The sequence below is a fragment of the Periophthalmus magnuspinnatus genome, chromosome 24 (genome assembly GCF_009829125.3).
Source record: "Periophthalmus magnuspinnatus isolate fPerMag1 chromosome 24, fPerMag1.2.pri, whole genome shotgun sequence".
NCBI lineage: Eukaryota > Metazoa > Chordata > Actinopteri > Gobiiformes > Gobiidae > Periophthalmus > Periophthalmus magnuspinnatus.
This window is the reverse complement of record NC_047149.1, coordinates 15,695,391-15,718,154: the sequence shown is the minus strand read 5'-3', so window position 1 is coordinate 15,718,154 and position 22,764 is coordinate 15,695,391. Positions and strand designations below refer to the sequence as shown.

Sequence of the window (22,764 nt, the reverse complement as noted above, 5' to 3'; positions counted from 1 at the left end):
AGCCTAAACTAAAGGATAACGTTTTACTTTTCAAACTGAATGGCATTAAGGCAGATACAGGAGCAGAAAACCAGTCAGGTGTTGGGACGGATAAAAACAGAACTGAACTAAATTAAGGTTAAACTAACAAAATATAGTGATTTTTATTACTTGAAAACTAAAATCAATTGACTCAACTGTTATTTTCCGTTAATTGCTGGAAATAACGTAAACAATGTTGGAATCTACAGCTTTATTCTCCAACAATGTGTACAATTAGTAGATAGGAAAGTGCAAAAACCAAGCATGAATTTCATAGCAATTTGGCAGTATTCTGACAAACTGGTAATACATGGATGTAGTTCTACTTACAAGAACAGAATTACTTTTTTATATAAAGATACAGTATGCAGAAATCGGCTCTTAGACACTGAACACAGCTCTCATTAACATCTACTGACTGGAACAGCTGTGGAGCAGTTGGTGCAATTAAAAACACAAAAGCACAAATCCTCACTGGGCAGAAGACGAAGAGCAGGATCACACAGAGTTTTGGTGTTTGGCAATTTGTGTGCAAAAAGAGCATACAGGAAAAATATAATACACTAAACCAACACAGGAAGGGTCCATGGCTTCTTCAGGTTTTTGTATAAATCATGCATATGTTTCAGGACTCAGAATCCTGCAAAAATACATAAACATTATATAACATAAAACAGGCTTATAGCTATATGATACAAAAATAAATGGATGAAGAGTTGTTATAACGTGATGCCATCAAATAATCCTTACTTTTATGGAGGGTTTTGACTTGAGGCCCAAAAATGCAAACACTGTGTTGTTTTCCTTGGAATGGAAGAAGTCTTCATAGTCCTGCAAAAGGAAGAGTAGGTAGTTTTGCATAATAAAGTATGTTCACATTTAATGCATGGCCCTAGTGATTGTGCTGCCGTATTTTATGCACTGGTAGTGACATTGGCTTACCTTGGCCAATGACAGTGACAACTGGCAGAGCAGATTATCTGTACGTTCATGAAACTGGATTACATCGGGATTACAGTGAAGCATGCAATCTGACTGAGGCATAACTAAGGCCTGTACCACCCTTTTACCACAGTATTTTATTCAGCTATTATCAGATTCCTCTGTGAATTGCAATGATGGTATATTTTGTTTAGCCATGGCATATAAACGGTTACTTGGGTTCCGGAAGGAGAAGTGTAAATTTGTGCATGACCAGACAACATAAACTGTGGACATATGCCCTATATTTTCATACAAGTATGTTTAATAAAACACAAAACGTGTCTGCATTTCGCCTGTTTATATGGTAGCCACCTGCTGGCAGTGTATTGTATTGCAGAGTACTAGGTCATTTGAGGATAGTGCATATAAAATAATCTTTTTTTTAGATCAATCCTAGAACAGAAAAACCCTTACCCCACAGTATCGATCCTCATTGAAGATCTGTGGAGGCACAGGTCTCCCCTTCTCCGGCTGCCTGTGTTTGGGAATGTTGTTGTACATCCACAGTCGCTCTTTTTCCAACATCGTGATGTCTATCTCCTGAAAGTTGATCCGATTGGCCTCGAGAAAGCCTACCACGTCCTGCTGATTCTTTTTTATCTGTAGACACAAAAGCATAGATTTAGACATATATCACTACTATTAGGGGCATATGGCTACTTTGCATGACATTGCTGTCCACTAGATCTTGTTTTTTTTTATTTGCATGCTACTATAAATGTTCAAAAGGATAATACTAGATCAGCATCCATATTTTGTTTTTCAGTCAAGTCAGAGTACCTCTTGTACAAAATGCCCAAAGAAGCTGATCATTCTGAATTATATGTAATTGTTGTATCTCTAATAAGTTTCTTATTTTAAACATAGCTAGTAGCATTAACATTTGAGAAGACTGAAATACGAACTGAAAAACTAAAACATGAATCAGAATGTAGTTTTAGTTTTGCAACATATATTTTTTTTTCTAATTTATTAAAAAAGACCAGAAAACTAATTTGGTTATTCGTGTCAACTTGGCCACCAACAACATTAATTAACATTTTATCATCTTTCACTGGGGCATTAATCATGGTGAAAAGAGGAAATCCCATCCTTGAAACAACAGTATTTCCAGATTAATACTCGGTTACTGCAGCTCCCTGTAGGATCCTCTCAGACTGTGTGATTATGAATGCTATTTATAGAAGCCAAAACTCCCATGGACAAGTTATAATGGAAAAATTCAGTATGTTTGTAACACAGTCAATATATTACATTTGTAAAAGTGAGTCCTTATCTTAATAATTCTGTCTGAAATATTGATTGCATTGAGTCAGTCCTTCTCCCTGTTTCCAAAGTGTTACTTGTTTAAAACCCATAAACATAATTAAAGTGTCACTCAGTATAATCATGATGGGGATTGGGTAGCACAATAGCACTATTGTATCACAAACAATACAGGGTTGTTTAGATAGGTTTTTAAATTGTACATGGATACAGGAAATAAAATAATAAACTATGAGCTATGTCAATATCATAAATCCATTTGCTCATACAGTATTACTTGAGTCCAATCATATGAAAGACAAGAGGGTCTAAATAATGAAAGAGGTGACCCCCACTGAGAGTGAGTGACACTATTGTGCCTCAAAGCATGGATACAGTGGATCATATAGATTCAATTCACCAACACAAACCCAATTGTTCTAAATATAAGGATTTAGTTACAGACAATTTCTCATTTCTAAAACCTAAAATAAAGAGGGTTTATGGAGAAAAAAAAATTAAAACCAAAATGAATATGCATGACAATTTAAGGTTAAACATTGATTGACCTATAGGGAAAGACCAAAAAACATAAACTGATATCCTATTTCCTAAAAGAAACAGTGATGTGGACAGCTAAATGCATCTATGCCCCATGAATGACACCTAGTTGTGTGGTCACAGATAATGAGGACGATAAACCTTTTTGCATCTCATTTGGTCCTGTTATTCTGCTCCACTAAGCTTTTGTTTTGAGCATTCCATTTCAGGACTACACAGTCAATTGTTCACTTTACTTCCCATGAACATCTATGTCTTCTATGAAACCCTATTCTGTCACCTCTTTATTTAATCACTTGTAACCAAATTGTAGGCTTCGACAATTCAATTATATTCACATCAGCCAGATAAGACACAGGTTTCAAATCTCACCAAAATGGTCGGCTTGTCGTAAGACTAAAAATAACTTGTGAATAATAAGAATTGTGCAGACTCCAAAAATAACAAATAGCTTTATATATTACTCACTCCAACCATTACCTATGACTTAAGGTATTTGCAAAGCAGTTCTAATAACTATTTTTGCACATAGTTTACCTTCTCTGAGTGCATCTATTGCAGCCTAAACACACAGAGATTGTGCTCTGTAAACTAGGCATAAAAACTAAAATAAACAGAGCTAACCAGAGTGAAAAATGCAGTTCAGATTTCTTTTAGGCACTTTTCTAAGGTGTCCCTCGCAGCCACTTGGGCACAACTGTCAAACTCAAACAAATGCGTGTCGGAGTTTGCCACTTACCGCGACAGAGCCAGATGAAGATGCGATGTAAACCTTTACTACCATTTTATCCCAAAGTGTCGGAGTACCTCAGTATTCTGGTCTTTTTTTTTTGTGTGTGTGTGCGAACAATTTTACGCGTTGTCCTCGGTCTGCATTCAGTAGACGCATCTCGAATATTTAAATTAAATCTTGATGAACTTAGCACAGATGTAAAACACCCAACTTCCGGTTGAGTCATTTCTTAATAAAACGCTTCAATCAAGAGCAAATTGTTCGCTTAATTATGCCAGGCAGCCCCAAAATTCCCAGAACAACATTAAACAATAACAAATAATTTCTAATTGTATAAGTTAATTTGTAAAATATTTACCGCAACACATATTTTGTGTTTGGGAGAGAGTTGCAATTATTTTTGTTAAGTAAATAGCTTTTACTTCACCTGTATTTAGAGAATAAGCTTTAGGACGCATATCTGTAAATATTATAAATATAAAAAGAACATGAACATGAAAAAACTCCCATCTCCTCAAAGTGCCTGTAATAGCGCCTCTCTGTGGCAAAGGAGAGTAAAGCAGAGACAAGTCGATGTGGGTGAGGTCATTCTTTGTGTTTTCTGTTAAGTTTGGATTCATGAATATTTTTACTTAAAAGTCAGAAACATTGAAGATTTTCAGCGTCTAAAAATGCAGTGGAATATATTTTAAAAGCCTTATTTGATTGCGGTGTGCAGTCTTTAATGTGCGCGCTGAAGTTGAAAGATGGTATCGTCCATCTCGCTGCGGTTGCCATGGTACAGCCAGAGCGTCAGTGGCTGGACTGAAGGCGTGCAACTAAAATCACCACAACATCAGAAAGCTGGTCGTTTCAGGCTGCCAAGGACTGCTTTTACTGCTAAATAGCTTATTATTAAAGATATTGCTCCTGTTTGCAATGACGATGACACCCTTTCACAAGGTAGCTACGAAGCTATTCATTCTATAATGCTAACCGCTAGCTGCATAGCTTAGCTTTTAGCCGACAAACTATTTAAAGTTAGACCTTCATTAACAACCTTTGTGGTAAATTGTTAGCTTTTTGACTCTGAAAAACGTTACTCTTAACACTTGTTGATTGTAAAGATAGTCAGCATATTGGGCTAACGTTGCATCTATTATTTGATTACATAATCTGCTTGCCATCGTCATGGCAGTTTATTCAATCAATTCGCTCGTCGCTTCGTTGTTTTTTGGAAGTGCTTCGTGTTTAGGTTGCTCTTACTCCAAAGCGAAGAGGAAATGACACCTGTCAAATACAAATGGCCTCCTTAATCCTATCTGTCACGTCGCAGCTAAAGACGAGCTGAAGGGTGCTTGTTAGATGTAAAAGACAAGAACCCTCTTGCCTTACTTAAAGTTGTACTATAATTAGATATTATTATATGACTAGGTAGAGACGAAAGTGCAGTAGTAGAAAAATACATGAAAAAGTATTTTTTGATATTATGTAAACATTGTCTAGTAGTGGTGTGTATATGTGTTTTTGTATAATAACTGGAACACCTGGAGACAGAGGTTTGTTGAGAGTTGAGGAGGTATGTTATAATGAATGACATAATAGAGTCTCTGAGTCTCATGGAACGTTCCATCTAATGGATTGTGTTGCTTAGTGACCATAAAATAATAAGTAAGAACAAATTCTGTCTAGTGTTTATTAATGATTTGAAAATGTGTTCAAAATAAATGTAAACAAGCTCATTTTGTATGATTCAATTATTTGTTTTAACAATTATAAATTCTTGACTCTTCTCTTTTTTATACATAGAATGTCCAGTAATAACATGGAGTCTGAAATCTTGCTTGATCCATATGAAGACAACAGAGCTGTGAGTCGCCAGTCTGTACATAGTACAAAGAAAGATTCACATTCTATCAAGAACTACAAGCTTAGCAATGAAGAAGAAAAACAGGAAATTGATAGCCGTTCAAAAACACGGATTTACCATTCAGACCCAGACCGTGACCAAATATCAGATGAAGACAGTAGAAGAAGTAAGAAGTCATATTACTCGGATGATTATGATTCCCCATCAGAGCGATCTCTCTCACCATACTCACGATCCCGCTCTCCATCCCCAACCCCACAAAGAAAACCAGCCAAAAGGGTGTTGAGTAGCCCTCCCTATAAGACAGGTATTTGCATTGTCCTTAATTGCTCTTTATGTGCTAACTTATTATTTGGCATCTTCTTAGTATTAGTTCTATGGATAAAAAATATAGTATATATTACTGGGTATTTTTTGGTTAGGTATAGTTTAATACACTGGTATAATTCATAGTGAAATAATCATTATATATGTATAAATAAAGGTCTATATTTCTCAGGTGGTGTAGGGCGCAAAGGAGCCCCACGACCTCAGCGAGCTGGTAGACAGTATGGATCTCAGCAGCTTCGTAAAGGAGCACATTCACAAAGCAAAGAGTCCTCTCCATCCAAAGACCTGGACCTTGTCACAAAACGAATGCTTTCAGCTCGTCTTTTAAAGATTAATGAACTGCGTAATGCACTTGCTGAGCTTCAACAACACACCAATGAACTGCAAAAAGAAAACAGAGTACTCAGACAGGTGCATATAAACCAAATTTATCTTCACATTTTTATTGTACTGTCATTTGTTTTATGTTTTAATTGGAGTTTCCTTGATTTCTTACATTATAGCTCCAACTACGTCAAGAGAAGGCTTTACACCGTTATGATGACACAGAGAGTGAGATTTCACAGCTGATTTCCCGACACTCCAACGAGGTGCATGTGCTGCGTGAGCGGCTCAGACGCACTCAGGAGCGGGAGCGTACAGTGGAGCGTCGTTTGAAGGAGAGTGAAGGGCAGCTGCTGAGGAGTCAGGCCACTGTGGCACGGCTAAAGAAATTAGTCAACCAGCGAGATTTGGGACAGAGAGACGAGCTCACTCGGAAACTTGATGAGGAGAAAGGACTAAGACAGGAAGCAGAACGCAAAATAAAAGTGATTTTCTTATAAAAGTATTGATTCTTCTATTAAGTTTTACCTTTTGGTAAATGTTTCATTGTCTATGCAATTGAAGGAGTTGGAGCGAAGTGCTGAGCTGAGCGCTGGCAGCTTCCAGAGGCAGCTCATGTCAGAGAAAAAGAAGGCCATCATTGCTCAGGAAGAGGTCAGGACTGTCCAAGAAGAGGTGGAACGACTGACCAACAAACTCAAGGTGACACATGGTTGCCATTGTTATATGTGTTTGCATTTTCGCTTCTTTTAACAATTGACTTTTCTAATAATCAATAATTGTTCTTTATTTTAAGGAGAAAGATCGAGAACTTGATGCTAAGAACATTTATGCTAATCGTATGTTAAAGCTGTCACAAAGGAAGGATACAGATAGTGGCACCAAACAAAAATGTGAGTCTGTCAGCTACCTGGTTTTTAGATTCTCCACGGTTTAGATTCGTTTTTAAAGTTGTTTGTGTTTTCCTAAATGTAGCCCTAAGTAGAATGAGCACAGTGGCGGTGCAGACTGAAGATAGACAAGAGTCATCTAGTCAGGGTTTCCCCACGCCTCCCCCTGCTATTACTGATGCCCATGAATATGATGAATATTTGTCACTCAAGGTAAACTGGTTCTGAAGTCTGATCAATGATTTATTTTGTATGTCTTCTGATTTATCTTGTTTTGATATTATTTCATAGGAGCTTAAGAAAGATGTACAAAGCCAGCACAAACAATCAAACCAGGGACAAACAGAAGTACAACTACAGGAAAAGACCCAAACTCAACAGGCAAATTACAAACAACACTTGAGTCATGAGTCTAATGTACATGACGAGCCTCAAAAGACATTAAAAGAAGGTAAACTATTATTTAAATAATCTAACACATTAACTATTATGTACATAACAATGTATGTATCAATGTATTTACAGAGTGGAAAAAGGAAATGAATGGGGATGTAGCAAGTCCCATTGACCAAAAGATAGATGAAAAAAGTCCAAGGCCTGGTCATGTACAAGGGGAAGTTCAGAGGCTAAACCAGGAGACTCTTATCAACCAACAAGCGGCAGAAGAAGCACATCGCAAGAAAGAGCATCTCCTGGCCAAGATGCGTGAAATAGACCAACAAAATCAACCCACAAATGACAATATTTTTAATGAACCAAAATTGATAAATATATCTGAGCAGAGTCCAAGCACTTCAGTTTTTAACCTTACACAGACAGATAATCTGCCAAATACAGGTCATGAAAGTAGAGAGGTGGTGAGGAAAAGAGCAGAGCGAGAGAGTGGAGGTGTTACAACTGGTTTGGGCAGAAGAGCATTCCGAACGCAAACATCAACTGATGACTTGGCTTTCGGCAGCTATGCACCCTCATTTGGACATACAACCTCTCGGGGAATTTCTAACTTACCTCCAACTCCACCCAAAGAGGATAAGGGGTCTGCACTTGCTGCTATAGGGGTTTTTAGCTTCAAGAAAACAGCCACGGACAAAGAAAAGGATATTGTGAACAAAATGGAGAAAGATAGAAAGTCCAGCCTTATGCAGCAGCTTTTTGGTAACATAGCCACAACTGACAATGTGAAGAACAACAATAAAGACCTTCTCAGTAGTCCTCCCAGCACAAATGGAGTCAGGTCTAGAAGGGAAGTGCTGCATGGTTTACACTCAGGGTCGCACACTCCCCTAACAACAGCCAAAAGCACAATCCAAATTGCAGAGACAAAACCAGCTATCTGCGCCATTACCTCATTTGATGATGATATAGAAGAACTCACACTATAAGACTCCGCACTAGCAGATCTGCACATTCAGGGACCTACTTATTATGTATCAGCAGTTATGTATGTGTTATTTTAGTTAATTGCCAAACAAGTAGTTGTGGTCTCACTGCAAAGCTCTTAAATTAAAATATGATAAATTAAGTTATCTCTTTATAACTATATTTTGTGTTTGTGTTCTGTCTCTATATGTTCAGTGAATTCTGTTTATTTTGTGGACTGGATAAAGTTGCTGATGATCTGCCAAAATTCACCAAATAGTTTCAGTTAGTTTGGAGCTTTCATAAATCTTGTTTTAGACAATCACCAAAGACATCAGGTTTGTGTGTATTAAATACTTACAAATGTATACTAAAAGCACTATAACACTATAATAAAATGCTATTATTTTATTGTGTTGTTGGCGGTAACAAATTTGTCATAATATTCTATAGAATTTTTGCATAAATGATATTTAGCTATCGTGATCGTGTTTCTACGTGACAATAAAAAACAAAACAAATTTTTTTTTTCTTGAGTTGATTTGTGTTTATTTTGAATGAGGAAGTGCCACACATCTCTGGGACGTTTCCAAGCAACAAACCTGACGCACGCTCTCACGCCACTCCTCCAGCCGGACCCATTAATGCGCACGAGGAGGTGAGACCAGAGGGACCACGAGTCGAGCGCGCACCAGGACGGAAACACTTGGACGTCTTCAAACTGGTCAGAAAGGTGCGTAAACCGCTATATAGGTCTGCAATATACTCGTTTGACGAGTTTTTCCTATTTATGCAATGGGATAAAGTTGGTCAGTTAAACTGATATCTGTATGTTTTACATGTCAGAGTTAACTTAATCCATAAAAGGCAGACGAAATGCTACTTACTTCACCTCAGATTAAAGATGGGCTGTCTTTACATCAGTGCTGCAAAGCCAATCAGTTAACGCTTCTTGTTTATAGACTTACTGTTTGATAGGAGTTGCATATATAAATTATATAATATAATAATCTATGCAATGAACCAAATACATTGGACACTCTTATGTAGTACACGTGTAAGCGCAATGTAAACAAGTTATATTGTAAAGGTTTACTTTACTCAATGATTTACACTACTAGTCAAAAATTTGGACACACCATCTCATTCAATATTTGAATAAAATTTAAATTACTCCAAAAAAGTTATTTAACTCTTTGCTATATAATTCCATATATCTCGCTTCATATATTTGATGTCTTCTGTATGTATCTCAAATGTAGACAGTCGTAAAAATAAAGGAAAAAAAAAACAACGTTGAAAAACAAGGTGTGTCCAAACTTTTGACTGGTAGTATATGGGTTGATTTTTATTTTAAACTTGGAGTGTTCGTAGATGATTTTACATGACATTGGGTCATATAATTTGTCAATGATGAGTAGCACAGGCTTATCCAACAACACTACACCTCTGTCTTGAATGACCATTTTTCCACCTTTCTAGGCTCCTACTTCTGTTTCCAGTGTTACTCTAGGCACTTTAGAAACACTACCCTTCCACTATAGAACTTACTTCTTACTTACTTGCTAGGCCTGTCACGATAACATATTTTGAAGTTCGATATATTGCTGAAATAAATATAGATGATAAACAATAATACTGAAACTATTTTATTCCACTGACACAATAACATGAGAGCAGATTTAAACCACAAAAACGATTCAAAATTTTGAATATTATAAAAAAAATAAAAAAATAAAAAAATAATCTGCAATAAATAAATAACAGAATTAAACACTTTAGTACTTAGTTTGCATCTGCAGTGAGTCAGACGTGATTAATGTAGAGCTTAAATCTTGTCATATAGCCAAAAAATAACACATAAAATGTACACACGATAAATATTGACACTCAGAAATATTGTTCCAACTTTCATTTATTGAACGATAAGTCGATATAATTATTGTGAAAGACCTATTGGTTGCCAAATATAATTGCTGAGGTTGTTATGTATTATCATTTTACCTTTGTGAATGCCACATTTTGCATATTATGTATATATGTATATATATATATATATATATATATATATATATATATATATATATATATATATATATATATATATATATATATATATATATATATATATTTTTTTTTTTTTATTATTATTATTATTTTTTTTTCATTATTGAATATCTTACCACATCCTGAGTCAACATAATGGTGTGTTTAAAAATGCATGGGAAATGGATTTTCTTGCTCAGTCACTGCTCGTCTGTAACAATGTGGTCCCTGGAGGCAAACTGGATTCCTTCAGAGAATATGGAGATCCATTCTCTGTTGTGCACAGTCAGGTCTCTCTCATTACATACTGTACAAGGACAATGGCTTCACTGCTGCTCTGCCTGAGTAACTGTTGTGGTTATTTCACCTCAAAAGTGGATGGATGTTAATGACCAAGGTTTTCTTTCATATTTACATAGTCTGCATTTGTCTGTTATTTTAGTTCAGATGACAAGTCAGCATTGTACAGTATTTGCTCCAAGCTGAGGTAAAGTAAGAAATATTTATAAAGAACTGCATTAAAAAAACTAAATGAGAAGTGGAAAAAAGTTGCTTGCAATAGATTTATTTTCTAGTTTTTAGCTTCACTTTTATGAGGGGCTTACCAGTACATTCTGATCTGTTTCACATAGTCTGTTGAATTGTTGAATTGAGTTTCTTTTTGTTACCCATTTCTTTCTATAGACACTAGAAGACATACATTAATTATGTGTTAATCGTCTCAAATTTTCCTCACTTGATAAAACTCTGGCTTGTTACCCTTATAGTTAGCTACACCTTATGCACTTAAATCACAATGGCTTTATCTCTTAACAGAAAGAAGCCAATAAATCCATGAATTCAATTTGAAGAGCCTTTCCTAAGTTGTCATGGATGCCCCTTCAGTTCCCCAGATCACGGTGGACACAGCTGATGTCCTGGAAGAAGTAGAAAGCATGGAGGATTGTGACTCCTACGACCATCTTGACAGCTTGAAGGCCCTGACACAGAAACTGAATCTGCAAACTAGGAGGCCTTCTTACCTGGAGTGGAAAGAAAGACTGGATGCAAAAGATCCTAAGGGGGAATTAAGGACAGGATATGGGCAATTCCCAGTGGATAATGGTTTGGTGGAGAAGGAGAGTTCACTGTCCTCGGATGTACTGCAGGGATTCAACATCGATGAGGCCCTAGATTACGTCAGGAGAGAACTGGTAAGGCTATGTATGAGTATTGAAGTGGAGTTTTTATGGATCTTTAGACTGCATTTACCTATAAGGGTTGTCAAAAAATTGTTAACGAGAGACTAGTCAGTACTAAAATATATCGAAACTAGATACTTATTTGAAGTATCGATACTGGATAAAAACAAAGAAACTTATATAAATAGGAAAGATTTTGAATTTGCTAAATAGTTTTAAAATTGTCTTGACCTATATCTGAGCTAGTACATGACCATAACTTACTATTTAAGAAATTACACATAAACAAATTACACATTTTTTTTTCATGTTAATTAAAATCAAGTTTTTGTTTTTAGTATTGTGACAACACTGGCCTCTGTCACTGTGTGTAATGTCCTGTTAATTAGGATTGAATGGCTGCAATGTCCAATTAGCAGATATGATAATCCTATTGAGTGAAATTGATTAAGATTTAAGAAATTGCATCTGTTGTTTGTTTTAATGCTGCTCAGTGACAGCACACATTTAATCATGCCTCATCGGCTTAGACTGAGTGCAAATAGGCCTAGGCAGATTTAACAGGACTATGTAACCATGAACCCAACAGGATTCTGAGTTTGCACAAATAAAAATGTTATATTTTGGCATACAATTTCTTTTTGTCAGCAGCAAGGCAAGACTAAACTGACTTTTTTGGTTCAGTGGTTGGTGGCATTTTTACTTTTGATCAATGTGACAGAATTTGGATTAACACATTTTTGGAAGGATTCTCTATTGCAAGATTATTGCAGTTTATTCCAGTTGTAAGGACCGGCAAAAGGAACAAAATATTTTCAGATGAATAAAAAGAGCCTTTAGCCCTTGAAGTAAAAAAAAAATTAAAAAGTCTTATTTTTGGTCATTTTATTGCTGAGCTATATGTGTGTACATTGAAAAGCATGCATATTATATATCATCACCATTCTAATGTCTGTGTTTTTCTCTTTTGCAGATGGACATGCGTGTGCAGGATCAGCAGTTGGCCAGGCAGCTCATGAAACTCCGAGGAGACATCAACAAGCTGAAGATTGAGCAAGCCTGCCACCTCCACCGACGGATGCTCAATGATGCCACCTACAGCCTGGAGGAGAGAGACGAGCTGTCGGACCTTCTGTGTGAGTGCCCTGTCACTCCGGGCCTGGGACTGTCTGCCCCCCTGCGCCTCATTGGGGTCACGAAGATGAACATTAACTCACGTCGCTTCTCACTTTGCTAGTGGCACTGATGGCACAGACTCTTCAAGTATTGATGCATTCTTACAAGACTGAATATATCATAATCAAATATCAATTATATTGCAATTTGAGTTGCCACCATTAGTATTTAGTTGATAAATAAACTCTGTAAAGAACCAAATTTCCTGCAATTAGATTTTTTTAGCCTACCTTTTTTAAGAAATCCAAAGTTAGCAGATACTTTTTATAAGCAAAATCTTACTTTTTTATAGGTTAACAGCCATAACACATTCATTTCAATGTTCACAATGTTCATTCACAACTGATATATTGACATATCTGATAACAAGATTCAGTCAGTTTCTTTGTGTTGCTATCTTAAAGTGTTTTTCATACATGCTATATAGTATTTCAAACAAGGATCTGAGATTGTTTACAGCCACCTGTATAATCCAAAGGAGGGAACTATCAATCATCTTCTAAAAGTCAAGTGTTAAGTATTTAAGTAAGGTGTGACTATATGATTAAGCCCATGCTGGATAAATATGAGTCATCTGTTTGCCAGATGACATGGCCAGTCTGTCTATATTCCTTGTTTTTCCATCAGGGTTTTTCAGTGTTACCTAAGGACTTGGGGACAGCTCTGACTCTCATAGTTTGAATTCTGTGGGGGGTGGTTAGGGGGGTGAGAATGGCTGAATCCCTGTCCTTCTGGGGCTGGAGCTTGAATAGCATGTTGTGAATGACTGAGACTGTAGTTTTCATGCATAATGTCTTACAGTCATCTTATACATTTTGCAATAAGCAGTTATGACCCTCTGTCAATTCAGTGTTCTGTTACTGTAGAGATCCAAGCTGTAACCTGAGCACAGGTGTGTTGTTCCAGTGCTCAGATCATTTACCCTCTCAGGCTTCTCATTGTCCTTACGAAAGCTAGCCTTCATTTCATACTCAATCAAATGAACAGAGCATCATATTGTGAATGCAGTAAAATAAAATGTGCTGGTCTCCTCTGCCTTAGTCTGCTGCCTGTTGCAGGCTGGAGTAATCCCTGGTCTGGGCCCTTCTGTGTCCTGAGGCGCAAATGCTTTGACATATTCAGGCTGAAGTTCCACAGGAGCTTAGGGGCATTCAAGCAGATGATCAGAAATTAAACCCTCTGACCTTTTGGACAGTTTCCAAGTTGAAATGTAAAATGAACAGGCAGCCAGAGTAAAATAACTGTTATTTAATAACCAGCATTTTCTCAGCATAACTCTGTAAACAGCACATACAGCTGCTGGGGGTAAAGGCACAAGGATACACAGTTATAATGTGGATGATTGACAATAAGAATATCAACTGTTCAGTTACATCAGCCAGTGGCTTGTGGCTTGTGGCTTTGTCTGCTTCTCTAAATTGCCGGTACAGTATGTAGCATGTTCGCTGGTTTAAAAAAGGAAGTACAATCACAACTGAATCTGGTGCAAGTGCCTTAACCTGCATAAAGAGGACACACACAAGTTTTTCTCATTCTCTGTATATGGACAGGCCATGCAGCATTACAGCTGTTGTCTGTAAGAGCAATATTTGATTTTAGCTCGTCTACCTTGTATCTGGGGACATAGGTAGATCATGTTTGTGAAATCTGAAATAAAAATGCTACAACATACCATACTTTTGTTGTACAGCACAGTATTTTGGTCAGTTTGAAATTAGCTCATATATAAAAATGAATAAACACTGATAAACAAAACATAATGCATAAAATGTGTAAAAATGCCATATAACTGTTATACTCTCAGTAAGCAACACACACACACAATACTTCAACAATCACAGAGCTCTGACTGACCCAAAGTCACACAAAAGCCTCCACTTTCACACACACAGTCCTCCTCCAGAGCCACAGTTTAAATACATGCTCTAGAAAGCTGCTACATTTCTAACAACAGTGGCAGATACTGCCAATACGCAAGAACAAAATCATCAAGAAATTTAAAATATGATGCAAACTATACATACTGATGGTATGGATAAGTGCATTGGTGGCTTCATAATTTGGCTTTAATAAGTCTCAGAGAGGACATATCAGTGTGATGGACCTTCATATGTCTATGGGGTAACTGCCTCCTGGTCCATGCTGCAGCCCAGAGCCTCGATGTCATTGCTGATGTCAGTAATCATACGGTCCCACTCGTCCCCCTCAGAGGTCTCCTGGCCCTCATCGGAAGCTGCACTGTCCTCGCTGCCTCCTGCTGCACCATTCCCATTGGTTGTTGAGTCTGAGGCAGAGCTAGCCGTACGCCGGTAGCGACCAAAGCTGTCTGTGATGATGCCTCGACCGTCCTTTACTCCAATGGTTTCCAGAAAGTTCTCAAAGTGCTGGCTGTCCTTCTCAGGAATGAAGGCCCGCAAACCTGACAATGTACAATGTTTATTAAATACAAGTAAATTATAGGCAAGTACATTTGGTAGAAGAAAAGGGCCTTACCAAGTAGAAGAAACTTCCTGCTGTCCCCATAAAGTTGACGCAAGTTAATACAAAATTCATGAATAGAAGCTCCATTACGATATTCACGGAGCAGAGTGGCAAACTGCTGAATTTCCTGAGATGACAATTTTGTCCGCAACTATAAGAAAAAGAAAAAGTTATAAACTACAGTAAAAATGTTTAACTACACATTTAAGTGGGCATACAGTGGTCATGTAGTCCTGCAGCAGCTCAGCAGCAGTTGTACTGAGCTCTCCTTCACTGGCCGGTTTTGTCTGGGGCGATGTGGGAGTCGAAGCTAAGGGCGAGTTTCCTTCTGCCTCCACAGAGTCCTGAAAGGGACTGAGACACAAACACTAATGTCAACCATACTGAAAACAGATTAAAAACAAATCAGGTGCACTTCTGTAGCCACAGCTGCCACTGTATCTACAATCTATAGCATTGACTGTGTGTTTACTTACAATGTATTAATATCAGCTTCAAAGGCCTCCTTAATGTCCACTTTACTTGAAGAATCATCTTTAAAAACAAGCAAAGATATGAAATAATGGCAGAAATGCATATTCAATTATTTTTTATCATCTCAAAAGGTTTCCTTACCACTACACAAAGAAAGATGTCGGATTGGAGTAGTTGCCCCATCAAAAATTGCTCTGTCCAAGAAATCAATGGTTGATTCAGTGTACACAATCTGAAAGACTTGGCTTAGCAAAAGGCACAACTCTTCTGCTGCTGCCTATTAGGTAAAAGTAAGTACGTTATAACAGACATATTACGCAAACATTAATATTTTTAAAAGGTAGAATATAGCTAAAACCTGAATCTACCTTGTTATCAACTGCAAGCACCAGTAGGCAGCACACTTCCACCAGCACCCCTCCACTCTCTGATAAAGAACTGAGTGTCTGGGACTTATTCAGATCGGGACATGAGCTGGGACATGGAGAACCGCCTGACTCTTGTGCTAAAAACACAGAGACACCTTTAATCTCTCAAAGAAAAACAACAACTATTCAAACCAAGAGTAGTGATTGTACCTGTTTTAAGCACAACAAGGTGCAGTGAGTCATCTCTAATGTAGGACACAGCAGCAATGTCATGAATAGGCACTCGGAGAATGATGTCTTCTCCATCACGCCACACCAGCTTTATGTTATATGCCGACAAACTCACCACTGCGTCCTGTTCTGATGTCAGCTGGCCTGCCAACTGATGGGACCTCTGCAACACAGTTTTTCCCTCTTATTCTCATTATCACAGTTTAATATAAAGTGTGTGCCTTAAGGGAGAACAATTTACTGCAGGACACACACACAAACAAACATAAGATGACAAGAGATTACTTAATTTAAGAGTGGTGTGAATAAGCTTTAAATTCAAATAGATAAATCGTTCAATGAATAGTTAGCACACTGACTCTTGCATTATCAATGAGCTGCAGAACCTCTGTTCGACTTGAAGGGTTCAAGTATCCTGGTACTGATGTGAGCTGGCCCAGGTACTGTGAAGAATGCACAAATACTGAATTATTGAGCTTCATGTAATAAAATTCTGATAATTCTGGTATTAAGTCAACATACTTTCACTTCCTTTTCTATGTAGTCATTGAGCAGGATGTCAGGGTCAATGCGGTGGTCTGGTTGTGACAATGAGAAGGTGTGGAGGGCCCTGCGCTCGGTGGCCTTCTCCTGAGCCTTTTTATCCCGCCCCTTCTCTCCTTTCAGGAAGACACGCTTGAATGGAGACACTAGACCTGGCTAGAGCAAAACAGGTGGAAAAGAAATAAATACATTTCCTATGCCTATTATAATGCATACATGTACTGCATTTAGGTATAAATATGTTGATTTTGTTGGTTGTTGTTGTCAATTAGTCTTACCAAGCACACTGTTACCCAATATGTCTCGATCATGTGTCAACAACAAGTGGAAAAGGAAGCTGCACTGCAAAAACAGCCTAAACACTTAGCCTGATGAAATGTCCTAATTCCTATTGATAAGCCACAGTCTCTCATGAAGTCATGGGTACTTACATCAACAAGGACATGTAAACAATGAAAGGAGAATAAATAAAAGAAGTGCATCTAGACCATTAAAACAGTAATCTCCTACCTCGTAATCCATGAACTCACACAACCAGATAGTTGTACAGAAAAGCCACTGTGCGTCTCCTCTGCCCACTGCAGTTACTATCCACCTGCTGAACTGGGACAATGACTGACAGTTGCTAAATGAGAGGCAGTGCCTTGAACAGTGTGTGTGGGTGTGAGGCGAGCCCGGAGAGGAAGAGGAGAGGTTCTGTCTTTACACTTGAGCATACAACAGGAAAGAGACAGCCACAAGTTTCTGAGTGAAGTGTAATTTCACTTTCAACGCAAAACTGGTCGCAATCATGGACAGGAGGCAAGAGGCGCATTCACGCTGCCCTATCAAGTCATTTCAAAGTCATTTTTCATAGGCCTATGTAATGGGATGCACTGGGATTTGTTTCAGAATAGTGCGGCTTTTTATATCGAAGACCGTGGCCTATAGTAACCACTTTCATGACTTGTTTAGTTTATGCTAAAATTTTTAGTAACGCCCTTTGCCTGCTGTTTCTTTAAGCATGAAAGTTGTTCCACATCGCCACCAAGTGGTTCAAACCATATCCTCATTATTACAATAATTACACTATAGCAAATTACTTACAAAAGCAAAAACTGAAATACAAAGTTCACAAACGTCCGATTTGCTTGTCAGCAAAGTGGCTGCACAAAAAAAGCATTAATTAGCCAAAATATATATATATATAAATAATATAAATATATATATATAATAAAAAAATTACGCCAGAGCGGTTTGTTTACATAAAGATTTTTTTTTTAGCTAATACTGTGTGACTAGGTTGGGAAATTGACATTACCACTATTATCACACTGACTGTCAAACTTTACATAGGATTTAGCAGTAGCCTAGAGAAAGTTAGCATGAAAATGTTAAACTGCACTTACCTTTTTCACTTTCTTCACATCATCATCCATCTCTACGCCACGGTCCACTTCTTCATATTTGTTTCAGCTCGGACACCCCGCTTTGACCCGACTTTTGTGGTCAAATCAATCTTGAACTCATCTAAAAATGCTAGCCAGAGAGTTAGCTTAGCATACCCTACTGTAGATCCGAAAAAAACTTGTAGCGCTGGAGAAGATTAACATTTCCTCTTTGCATTATATCTTATTTCGAGGAAACGCCAACGCGACGCCGATTAGAAGTTACCCCGGTCAAAACCACTTAAAATTACACGTACATAAATCCGTGATTAAAAAGTGAGACTCTAAACTTTTCAATCGTGCCGCCATTTTGGGCGTAGAGCCGTGCCCAGAATGCATTGCGCTTGACACAACAACAAAAGCGCACACCGTGACACAAAACCATATAGTCTATACACGTACACTTAGAAGAATATAATGCGTTCATTCAATTTGTGGGTAATTGATACTCAGAGGTCAGAAATATGTATGTTTAAATTATACTTAATACGATAACAAGAATATAATAAGAATAAGAAAGAATCTTATATTAGCTAAGTACACCAAACCAAGTTGGCTACCACTTTAAAAACCACGCCACTACCAGATCTAAAGGTCTATAACAGGACTATCGCTTAAACTAAAGTCAAACCACTGTGTGTGGGTTAAACCTATAGTACAACCAGATCTAAGAAAGACTAATTAAGAGCTGCAGAAGACCTCACCCACCGCCAGATGGCACTCGTAGCACTAGTGGTGCACAAAGGTTACTAGGCCCACTTCTATGCCAATTAGGGCCTATAATTTTATTGTTATGATATGAGGCCTTTATAGAATAAAAAAATAAGACATACGAACATGTTAGTATATTGCACTTTGAAATACTATATTTATTTTTCTCTTCTGGGATGAACAGTCTGATATATGAATCTACAGTAAGGCTTAACATTACACTTTCAACATAATATTTGTCTTTTTATCTCTAAACAAAACATACAAAATAACTTTAGCACCATATGTTATTAATAATAGTCATATATTGTTCCCAAAAGGGCGTAGTACAATACTGGACATCAGTGTTGCTTTTTTTTTTTTTTTTTTTTTTTTTTTTTTTTTCTTTTTTTTTTTTTTTAAAGAATGGGAACCCATTAAACAATTTACTCACATTTCATATTAAATTACAACAAAAAGATTCTCCCCTCTGTGCTACAGACCAGATTTCACTGACATTGAGCCAACTCTTGGGCTACACCGCTTACTCAAAAAGCCTGATAGATCTGTGATACATACCAACAAGCATACATAATCTATAAACTCATTGTTTATAAAACAAAGCGTTCCCAACATCTTTGATAACAGTTTTGAAAATCAGCAGCAATTTATATAGTTTTTTTCAGTACAGTATCAAATCTATATACCGTAGAAAGAAAATATTACAGCCAATTGTTCAACAATAACAACCAAATAATACACATTTTAATGACATGACTGAATTTACAACACAGCAATCACATTCTACTTATTGTCCCTCTTGAGTTCATTAGCACAACTTGTGCTCCTGTGCTTAGAGGCTTGTCGTCTGGCAGGTTCATCTCTTAAAAGAAAACCCCAGTGCAGATTGAATAATAATAATAATAATAATAATAATAATAATAATAATAATAATAATAATAATAATAATAATAATAATAATAATAATAATAATAATAATAATAATAATAATACATAAATAAATAAATAAAAATAACAAAGTGACAAATATCACATTTTGTGTGAAAGCAGTTTTTGTGCGCAGACTATAAAAATGAAAATGGCACCAGTGAGACTTGTATATCGCTGTAAACTGTAGTTCTGAGGTGCTACTTCTTAAGCAAATCAGGACAAGAAGTAGTAGCACCTTGTGTAATGTTGGTTTAGCACCAGGATTTTAGTACAAGTCTAAAAAGAACATAGAGAGAATACAGTAACTTAAGTTTCTGTTTCAGGTGGCCATAAGACAAAGGTACAGACTTAACCCAAGTCCAACAGAAACCTGCTGCTACACTTTGATGTAGTAACCAGAGGGAGCCCTTCCATGCTGAATAGTCATCTCACAATGAGCTCTGTGGGCATGCTGGGAGGTGAAACAATATGGTGGTTGAACGGGAAATAATTGATTGTACATATTTTGGGTAAGTCACAAAATGCAGTACACCATCTTTTATGCATTTTGTCATTCTTTTGCCTTCTACTACAGGCATTATTGTTTTGGCTAGAGAATGTACTGTATATTTCCCACAAGACAATATAGAGTTACATCTTGGCACAAATCATTCATCATTGCATGACAAAAGATGAGACGCATAAGACAAACAATATAATCATCATCCATCTTATCCTTGCTGGCTTCTGTGACTCGTGTTTCCTTTTCTATAACTATTTTGGTTGTGTGGTGAGACTGCATAAAACAAATACAATTTTATACACATAAAATCTTTAATTTTGCTGTACACTGCTGTCAGGTTGAGGTGTAAGTTGTAAAATAAACTGTATACCCATCAGGCCAATGATTATGACCAGTATAATACATTTTTTATCTTTAGTTGAAGGATCAGACGTGTTTGAAATTGGCACAAATACTTGAAATAGTTTGGCCAAATTGTGATGTCTCGTTTATTTGTTTGTGAATGCATTTCCAAATCTTAAATGGTTATGGAGTGTTCACTTTGCAGAGGTCAATATCTATCAAAAGTTTAAAGAAAGAAATAGCGTTAAGCAACATTGAGGCTGCATAATCATTGGCTAGCATTCATCATTAAGCTACCAATATTTGAGAACTGGCCATAATGGTGTGCCTAATCATTCTGGGTTGGTGGAATAAGTCAGACTATTTGGCGCAATTGTTTTGGTGATTGTGCTGGTTACATTAAAAGAGTGAAAGAAAATACACTGGCATTATTGTTTTGCGGACCTGGCTGCCGTGGCTGGATTGAAGCACCCAAAAAAATACAAGGCACAACAAGGACTGAGGAGAACAAGCTTGCTGTTCAAACGCTCTTGCTGTGTGCTGTGGCTGTCAAGAGATGTGGAACATGTTTGACAGGAAAGACTGCAGGATTTGTTATGACTGTGAGGCAACCTGAATACTAGTATACTGTTACTGTATAGGTACAGCTTTCATTGCACCCGTGTTTTTTTTTTATTAATCAAACTAGCATTATTCTGCCCTTGATTAAAATGTCTAGTTAAATAAACATCTTTTCTACACTAATCACATATAATCACAAAGAAATAGTTAGACACCACTATGAATTCAGCTCATATAGTTTTAATGCTATATTTGTCTATTTCATACACACCCTAAAAATAAAAATAAATAAATCACAGTGTAATTGCACCTGATTTGGAGATGTCACTGGAAAAGGATGCACCATGTGCCAGGCAGCCAACTACCACAAAAACTGCCTTAGACTCACTCTTGATGTACAAAACTGAGAAAGCAAAGAAAATTTAGCGCTATTAAAACCCCAAATGAGTGGGAGTTTTGTATTTAGTATACTGAAAAAATGGTGGCCCTTGAGGACATGCTAAGGGATGAGAACTGCATTGAGACACCCCTGAGTCAGCTTGTTCAGTGGTCCTAGTACATGCTCCTGAGGAACTCCTGTATTGGCTGTATAGTTAGATTTGTTAAATCATATAGTTAGTACATGGCTGTTTATTCACAAGAACGGATACGAATATGGATCATGTGGAACTACAGTGGATCAGTTGCATAAAAATCTTGACTATGGTTCGTTGGATGTTGGCTTTACCCACCCATAGCTGACCCAACAGTTCTCAATTACTCAGGGCTTAACATCATGTTGACCACAGGAAAGCCTCCTGGATCCTGATGGTCTGGGGTAATGGCAGTGTACCTCATCGCATGTTCTCAAGCCTCAACCCCATTCGTTCATTTATCAGAGAAGTATTTATGAAGAAAATTACCCACAAGGCTTAGCACCACAGAGACAACTAAGAGGGTGGAGCAGCAACCAAGATTTGAATTGAACAGTGAAGTTACAAAATTGTAGACACAATGTATGTAATATTTGGTTATGCCAGATGTAAGACCTATACCTAATAAAAGCACAAAGGCTTAATCAGTAGTTAATATTTTTTCTTAGTATTCACAATCTGTGCAGTCTACCACCTTCCCCTGTTCTCTTTCAGCCCTGGCAAACCCCCTCTTGGCCTTTTTTGGACCTCCACCGCTCCTACTTTTACAGTACGATGTTAGGAGGCACTCATGGCCACAAATAAGCAGTAAGTGCTGGTGAAAGCCAAAAAAGGAATCTCTGTCATGTATGTAAGCCTTTGGGTATTATTAATGGACGCATTTACATGTCAATACTTAGTTATAGCAAACACTACGATGTAAAAACACACAGACCACTTTATATTCAGTTGGATCATTGAGTAAATACATATGAAATGCATTCATGAATGTAAGAAATTGTTCAATAGCCCTCACAATTTTTTGTCAAGCTCCTTTGACTTAGAAGGCATTTTTTTCCTTGGTTTTATGAATAGATATAGGC

The 22,764-nt window shown here is 37.2% G+C and overlaps 4 protein-coding genes across 5 annotated transcripts; 2 read left to right on the top strand and 2 right to left on the bottom strand.

The window, feature by feature from the left end:
- Positions 1–224: 224 nt before the first annotated feature.
- On the bottom strand, positions 225–3,639 carry sh3bgrl2 (SH3 domain binding glutamate-rich protein like 2). Its single transcript, XM_033991246.2, has 4 exons — positions 3,551–3,639; positions 1,420–1,605; positions 772–852; positions 225–661 (listed from the first exon to the last, which is right to left on the bottom strand). The coding sequence occupies exons 1-4, from the start codon at positions 3,593–3,595 to the stop codon at positions 647–649; spliced, it is 327 nt and encodes a 108-aa protein (XP_033847137.1). The 5' UTR covers positions 3,596–3,639; the 3' UTR covers positions 225–646.
- Positions 3,640–4,298: 659 nt separating this feature from the next.
- On the top strand, positions 4,299–8,799 carry lca5 (lebercilin LCA5). The gene is made up of 9 exons (XM_055232330.1): positions 4,299–4,486; positions 5,333–5,700; positions 5,893–6,134; positions 6,227–6,532; positions 6,612–6,749; positions 6,844–6,940; positions 7,023–7,150; positions 7,229–7,388; positions 7,463–8,799. The coding sequence occupies exons 2-9, from the start codon at positions 5,334–5,336 to the stop codon at positions 8,317–8,319; spliced, it is 2,295 nt and encodes a 764-aa protein (XP_055088305.1). The 5' UTR covers positions 4,299–4,486; position 5,333; the 3' UTR covers positions 8,320–8,799.
- Positions 8,800–8,962: 163 nt separating this feature from the next.
- fam167ab (family with sequence similarity 167 member Ab) lies at positions 8,963–13,861 on the top strand. Its single transcript, XM_033991091.2, has 3 exons — positions 8,963–9,029; positions 11,159–11,535; positions 12,497–13,861. The coding sequence occupies exons 2-3, from the start codon at positions 11,212–11,214 to the stop codon at positions 12,758–12,760; spliced, it is 588 nt and encodes a 195-aa protein (XP_033846982.1). The 5' UTR covers positions 8,963–9,029; positions 11,159–11,211; the 3' UTR covers positions 12,761–13,861.
- A 71-nt stretch (positions 13,862–13,932) lies between these two features.
- On the bottom strand, positions 13,933–18,558 carry ccm2 (CCM2 scaffold protein). 2 transcript variants are annotated; one of them, XM_033990919.2, is made up of 10 exons: positions 18,185–18,558; positions 16,776–16,952; positions 16,613–16,696; positions 16,233–16,416; positions 16,023–16,159; positions 15,796–15,931; positions 15,657–15,714; positions 15,399–15,534; positions 15,193–15,331; positions 13,933–15,118 (listed from the first exon to the last, which is right to left on the bottom strand). In XM_033990919.2, the coding sequence occupies exons 1-10, from the start codon at positions 18,212–18,214 to the stop codon at positions 14,814–14,816; spliced, it is 1,386 nt and encodes a 461-aa protein (XP_033846810.1). In that variant the 5' UTR covers positions 18,215–18,558; the 3' UTR covers positions 13,933–14,813. The 2 variants fall into 2 exon arrangements, with proteins under 2 accessions (XP_033846810.1, XP_055088311.1); XM_055232336.1 differs by lacking the exon at positions 18,185–18,558 and adding an exon at positions 17,307–17,426.
- Positions 18,559–22,764: the final 4,206 nt, after the last annotated feature.